At 46.3% G+C, this 6825-nt stretch overlaps 1 protein-coding gene across 2 annotated transcripts; it reads right to left on the bottom strand.

Moving 5' to 3' along the window:
- Nucleotides 1–1912: 1912 nt before the first annotated feature.
- Nucleotides 1913–6003, bottom strand: LOC127763028 (uncharacterized). Of its 2 annotated transcripts, none has more exons than XM_052287606.1 (4): nt 4699–6003; nt 3095–3186; nt 2864–3013; nt 1913–2772 (listed from the first exon to the last, which is right to left on the bottom strand). In XM_052287606.1, exons 1-4 carry the CDS (start codon nt 5777–5779, stop codon nt 2455–2457), a joined length of 1641 nt encoding a protein of 546 aa, XP_052143566.1. In that variant the 5' UTR covers nt 5780–6003; the 3' UTR covers nt 1913–2454. The 2 variants fall into 2 exon arrangements, with proteins under 2 accessions (XP_052143566.1, XP_052143563.1); XM_052287603.1 differs by having other exon boundaries at nt 1915–2772; nt 3095–3228; nt 4699–6002.
- Nucleotides 6004–6825: the final 822 nt, after the last annotated feature.

Raw genomic sequence — 6825 nt, 5'->3', positions numbered from 1 at the left:
TTCTATCCCTGTGTCCCGTTGCCCATGTCGGCGAGGTGCTAGGAGCTCGAGCTTCGACTCGCTGACAATGGCATGCAACAGCACTATCGTAGCTCCGGCGGTGGGCCTCGAGGGAGGGCGGTGGTGGCATGCTCTCCTCTTCACCAGCTCGGTGACAACGGGGACATGAGGACGAGTTCGAACTCGAGGAGACCACCCAACTCCACGCGCTGGTGCCTCCGTCCTCTCGCCTCTTGCGCCATGCTCTTAGACGCCATGGGTGCCTCGATGTCAAGCTCCATGACGGCAGCGGCCATAGCCATGCTACTCTAGGCCGGGGACGTGCTTCGGCGGTGGACTTGGTGGTGGTGGGCTCGTCGCGACCACCCCTGCATCACCGTTGCTGCGTAGAACATCGTGCTTGAACGCCATGCCGTCAGCGACAGGCTGCCGACTTGCCGGCCGCCTCACACTGCCGGGCTAGAAATAGGAGAAAAAGAGAAAAAAAAAAGGGAGAAGAAAATGTGACACTGACATGTGGGTCCCACATACAGAGTCAACCAGTTGGATCGGGTCAAAGCGCCACGTCAGCAAAACCGCCCTCCAAAACCACCGAGGGAGTCAAATTATACCAGTTTCTCAGGGTCGTTCTACCCGGTTTTCTGGTTAAGGGATACGAGTTAGATTCAGCCTACTTTAAGAGAGTTAAAGTTGATCTTTTTTCCACTAATAAAACATCATACAGGCCCATTGCACATTGCCTAGAAAAAGACAAAAGCCCAATATGGAGAATAAAAAATCAGACCCCAAAATGGGACCGCAAAAGGAGTGCTACAGGCCCACTAACTCCCTTTGTTTCTTTGTCACACGCCCGTTGGATACAGTCAAATGCTCACACAAATTGACTGACGGATTTAATTTTTTTCTGGCGACCAACAGACGGTCCCTTCAATTTGTAGTAAAAATCATTAAGAGATCATGTCTTGGAAAGAATTGGCTACTAGTGGCTTTCTTAATCTGGCATGGTATAGGATTGGGTGTAACATAGTTCGGAAAGAAAATCAGCATGTGACAATGAATGCAGGCTTCAAGCTACTTTGTACTCCCTTTTGCTTGCTTCGAGCACCAAAAACTATCAGGCACTTCGAAGCTACGATGACGCTAGCGGAAAAGTTCTCATTGGAACGGACTATCAATCCAACAAAAGAGTTCGCTCACCATTGAGTCTGAGAAGTGATTTTTGTTTGCCCTACGAAAAACATTTTACCTAGAAAAACAGTTATTTGAAGGCTCCTATTTTTGACGCTCGATGGTGCATCTAGGAAGATGTAAAGGGGAGCCATCTCTAGTGCTATGGTTCCTTAAGTACCCTAAGAAAACGTTCTAAAATTATTAGAGATCCCTAAACCAATGGATCCATCAACATGTATTTTGCAAGAGGCATGGATGAGTTAGATAATGTTTAGTTGTTTCCTGAAAACACATTGCCATTTGTGAGATGGTTGCTAGTTGCTACATTGCTCTGGGCCCATAGCTACTTGTTGCTTTGCTTAATTCGATTACAATCATTTTTTTAAGGAAACCCGATTACAATCACTGGTGGTATCTTGTTGTCCTTCATTTTTAATCCATAATTTTTGTTTGCAAATTACCCACCGAGTAGAAACGGTGATAAGGTTCTTTTTCTCAGGCTATTCATGATTTGCGTTCATGACATGGTTCAACAAAATGATACTCCTACTCTCCTAGACTGTCTAACAAATTACGATTTGGCCCTCTCTACTGTTCCCTAGCAGCAGAAACTGCGATTGGTTTGTCATTCGGGTTGAGCTCGGACCCCCTGCGCAATTTCAATTGATAGGGTTATTGTTAGAGTTCCTCAGATTCAATGACAAACCTCGTGGGGATTCTTTGTTGAGTCCGGTGATGCTTACACCGATATCTTCGGCTCAGCAATCAACCTCGATCTGGTGCCGTTCCCGTGGAGGTAACCGAAGGGGATTAACGGTTTGTCAAGCGGTGTGCACTTCTCATGAGGCCCATGGCAGCAGTCGACACGATTTTAAGACGTCGTGGCTTTGCAGTAGTCACGGCTCACCGCAGCTCCCTGTCGGCTTGCTCCTTTTTCTGCTGTTCGGTTTCATCTGGAAGGCTGCTTCCGTAGTTCGGTTCACCCTCTCTTTTCAGGGTTGTCACTTTTGCTTTCAATTTCTATCTTTGGTTGTGTACTGGGGTTTATCCTTAACTCTGTTCTTGCTTAATAAAGTCATTTGTGTTTCAAAAAAAAACAAATTTCAAGTAAATATGAATTACAAAAATGTATCTGTTATGAGTTATCGAAAGCATATACCAGTGCTCAGGCGAATGAATGGTGTTAATGGTTAGTAATTTCTGAATACAAATAAACTTCCTACCACTGAATACAAATCTCCTTCAACCCTACTTCCCTCCAAACTTGTTTAGCTGCGCCCTGCCTCACCTTGCCTGAACTCCTGCGGCTGGTCGTCGTTGACGACGCTGGTAGTATTTACCGTAACGAGAGTCCACAACAATTGGCTTCTCTCGACGTTGACGACACTGGTAGTATCTCTCGTAACTAGAGTCCACAACAATTGGCTTCTCTGATCTTCTGTAGTTTCTTCCAAGAGAAGTACTAAGCTGTTCCACACCACCCATGTAACGAGCTTTCCTCTCCATTGCCTTGTGGAGAGCACTCTCATATCTTTCCCCTCTTCTTTTTTCCAAACGTGACATGCTCCTTTTCGAAACTGGGACTTCAGGCCCCTTCATGATCTGATTCGATCATTGGGAAAATATGCAGAGTTGTAATGCTTTGAGTAACAATTTTGACAGAGAAACAAATCAGGCAGCAATTGCTAAATACCTCAGGTTTTTCAGCTACTGACTGGTTTTGTGCTTCAGTAGACCTGACTAATTTCAGGTCTGCTGTTACCACCAAGGTCTCCGCTTCAGCAGCCATAGCTTGTTGTGCGTCCAGTGGGCCATGTGGTTCCAATACCAAATCCAATGGGCCCTGCATGCATATGTAGTTACTAGTTACAGATTATCAGAACAACACAAATTTCACAAAGGAAACTCTGAAGCTGATCTTTACCTCTGAATTCACAACATCAGTTCTCTCTGCAGCAAGATTAACATGTTTCATCATGTTCTGAGTAGCGATCATCTGAAGCGGCTCCACATATTCTGCAGATTGTAAAGGAATAGCCAAATCCGCTGGTTGAACCTCTGTAGGGTATACAAATAAGCTAAACAATGATTTTTGTACGGTTGAGCATCAATATAATACAGGAAAACAGCATACTATTCCATTCTTAACTACTTGACTCTCAGTCATACATCCAGCCTTCCCCTCCTACTGCCACTGTATACCGTACTGAACTTGGCACTAACATTACTACCATGTAATAAGTTTCTCTAGTGCTTTAACACCATGGGAATCACAAGAACATTGCTGAAAACTACTACATCTGTTCCATAATAATTGTATTTCTAGGATTTGAATTTGTCCCAAAATAATTGTCACAATAGAGTACTAATAGGTCTCATTAATCACTTCTCATTTAATTTTTTTCTATTTTACCCTCCACTACCCTTCCACTCTTACCTATACACCATTTAATAAGGGGCATCATAGTATTTCTTCTCAAACCTTAATATATACTCCCTCCGTACTCGTAAAGGAAGTCGTTTAGGACAGCGACACGGTCTCCAAAACACAACTTTGATTTCTTGTTTCTATAAAATATTTATTGAAAAGTGATATATGTATACTTTTATAAAAGTATTTTTCAAGACAAATCTATTTATATAATTTTTACATTTTCAAACTCAACAACTTGAGAGTTATTCATAATTTATATTCCCAAGGTTTGACTTAAACATTGTCCTAAACAACTTCCTTTATGAGTACGGAGGGAGTACTAAACAAACTAGAATTGCAATTTATATGGGACGGAGGTAGTATATAAGAACAAGGGAGGAGGACATTCAAGCAAGCTGCATCTTGTCTGACACCTCAAGAAAAGGTCACTGTGGTTTAAGGTGCATTGGATCAGCATCGAGTGGATATTTTTTGTTTAGCAAAATGATGAAAATGAATCAACCTTGACCTTGACTTAGGCCAAACCAACTGAAATGCAACAAAACAATAACGTCAATTTTTCGTTAGTGTGATGCCTACTTTTTGTTAGCCACTAAAACATGACCACATAAATCTTATGAGATGTCTAAACAACTGTGTGGGTAGCATTTTTATGAGACATCTAAATTACTTTCCAAAACAATAGATGCCTAATTGAACCCAGTATGCCTACCATGAAATGCGGCCATTGGCAGGTCTCCATCTAAAGTCTAAACATGACTTTACAAAAAACATGTACATGTTCTTCATAACTAATAGTTCGGATTAAACAGATAAAATTAGCCAATTTGTAGTTCTGTCAGTTCAGTTCAGGAAGCATGAAACCAAAGAGTTATAATTCAGTTTAATTCTTTAAGAATTAAATCCAAAAGTTGCTGTTGAAGTGATTGGAATGCTCGCCCTCTACCAACACAGTGACCAAAACTACACTAGCAATCAATTAAGATCAACTCACTTCTCATAGCAAGTTATCCACAGTAAGTTCCAACTCGTAGTCTAAAGAAGCAATCCACTCATATATTTGGAAGTACCTAAGTGATGTGTGAAAGACTTACCGCTATCGACCAACAAAGCGGGTGGCCATGGCGTTTGGAAAAGATAAGTCTCGCCGCTGCACCTAAACTCAGCCATGACCTTCATATTCTTCAGGTCAATGGCAAATTGAGGATAGCGGTCATCCCAGGAAACAAGAACCAATCCACTAGCCACTGTTCGGACTTGTCGCACCAGGGAATGCCTGTCAAGCACTTCACTAACCGGCATTTCCTTCTCCAATTCCCACCTCCTGCCACCACCGTCCTCCTCCATGAGCAGCCACACTTGCATGTGGACGTTGTCCATGGTGCCATCAAGGCATACAAGGCAGCACACGCCATCCTCCATCTCCCCTATGGCGTACTTGGAAGGCTGGAACAAGCTTACAGGGAGACCGAGCATGGAGAATTCCATCGTGAGCGTGTCAAGCAATATCACAAAATTGTCCTCGCATTTCCAGAAGATAATCCCCGCCGCATGCATCGCCTGGCCCCGGCGAGGCCGCCTCATGTTTTCCACCCACGGGTGGAAGTTCCACTCTCGAGTACCGGAGTTGTACTCCGCGGCGCGCATCCTCCGGCCATGGCGCTGCACGGACACCACGCGGAACGACGCCGCGCCGTTGTCGCCGCGCCCGTGCAGCAAGCAGTCGGCAATGTAGGCGTCCGAGAAGGGGTCGTCCTGTGGGCGGCGGATGGAGACGCGCCGGCGGGACACCGGGTCGTAGACGGCGACGGATCTACCTCCGCAGAGGAGCAGGCGGCCGTTGCGGCAGTCCCGGAGTTGCCAGCGGGGATCCTCGCCGTCCCCGACGCGGATGAGCGAGAAGTCGCCCCCGAGTACCGCGGCGCCGAGGTCGGGGTCGGAGCGGACGGTCGCGGCGGGGTGGAACACGGGGAGGCCGGAGCTCCCGTGGGAGACGAACAGGCCGAGGAGAGGCGACGAGGTGTGGCGGGCGCGGAATCGGCGGAGGAAGTCGGGGCCGGAGGCGACGGCGAGCCAGCACTTGGAGGCTAGCGCGGCGCGTTGGAGGGAGGCCGCCGACGGGAGGCGGAGAAGGATCTCGGCGAGGAGGTCGTCGGTAAATGGCTGCAATGCCATCCGGATCCGGAGGAGTGGGGGCGGCGGCCGGCGCGCTACGGGAAGAGGCCGGAGGAGACGGGAGGGGCGCGGAGTTCACCGGAGTGGCGAATAGCAAGGCAGAGGCCCGCGACACATACTGACGCACGACGCAGGTCGCCGCCGCCCGCCGGTGAACCCCCAAAGGAACGGTGGGATTGGACCGTTGAGCAGTGAGGTGAGCACTTTTCACTTCGCACGAGTCCTTGTCTTCGGTCGCCTTTCCTTTTTTTTTTTAACGAACCGCGTGATGCGAGGTTCCATATTAATAACAGAAATAAATTACTCCACAAATGTAAAAAAACAAGAAAAAAATTATTATCTAGATTACCTCAATAAATACAATGAAAGCAGCCAATAATACTAGAAGTTGAGGATTAAACAAACAAAATTTAAGGGAGACGGGTGTGCTACTTAATTGCATTGCATGCATACATGCGTGTTTTTTTTATTATGAAACATAAAAAAAATAATAGTTGTCTTATATTTTGGTATAAACATAAAAAAAATAATGGTTATGTCTTATATTTTGGGATAGGAGAGTAGTAGAAAAATGATTATAATAGCTTGGAAGGTTATAATAAAAAGAAAAAACAATACGTCATGTTGCATTCCTACAATACATTACATTGCTCACTGTTGAGGGACAAATAGACAAAAACACGTCAGTACGTCAACCAAAATGCACTCAAATTTATCCATGCTATTGGATGGAGAGGGAGAGGGCAATTGATAAGGATGGAGCCGCTCTTCCCCGTGCAAAACCGCCAATATGGCCATCTTGGGAAGAGCGGCGCGGGCGGCGGCGTCGGGCGCTGGGGCCTGGGGGAGAGCCGCGCGAGCGACCGGCGTTGAGGGCTGGCGGCGACTCGTGTGGGATTGGGGATGAGGAGTAGAGCTAGGGTTTTGATGCATATATGGCCCTTCAAGCACATATGGGCCACAAGTCCACAACAGTATGGGCTAGCTACCTCAGCTCATTAAGGCTCGCGAGCAGCTCGCGAGCCAGTTCGAACTAGCTCGTTATC

This window comes from Oryza glaberrima, chromosome 1 (assembly GCF_000147395.1).
Source record: "Oryza glaberrima chromosome 1, OglaRS2, whole genome shotgun sequence".
Lineage (NCBI taxonomy): Eukaryota > Viridiplantae > Streptophyta > Magnoliopsida > Poales > Poaceae > Oryza > Oryza glaberrima.
The sequence above is the reverse complement of the archived record's forward strand: the minus strand, read 5'-3'. Positions and strand labels throughout refer to the sequence as shown.

Excerpts from the sequence above, each read along its gene's own strand:
- LOC127763028 (XM_052287603.1), bottom strand. The coding sequence starts at position 5,779 with ATGGCATTGCAGCCATTTACCGACGACCTCCTCGCCGAGATCCTTCTC. Across the intron at positions 3,014-3,094 it reads CTGATGTTGTGAATTCAGAG|GGCCCATTGGATTTGGTATT; the intron begins GTAAAGATCAGC and ends ATATGCATGCAG. Across the intron at positions 2,773-2,863 it reads CAGTAGCTGAAAAACCTGAG|ATCATGAAGGGGCCTGAAGT; the intron begins GTATTTAGCAAT and ends TGATCGAATCAG.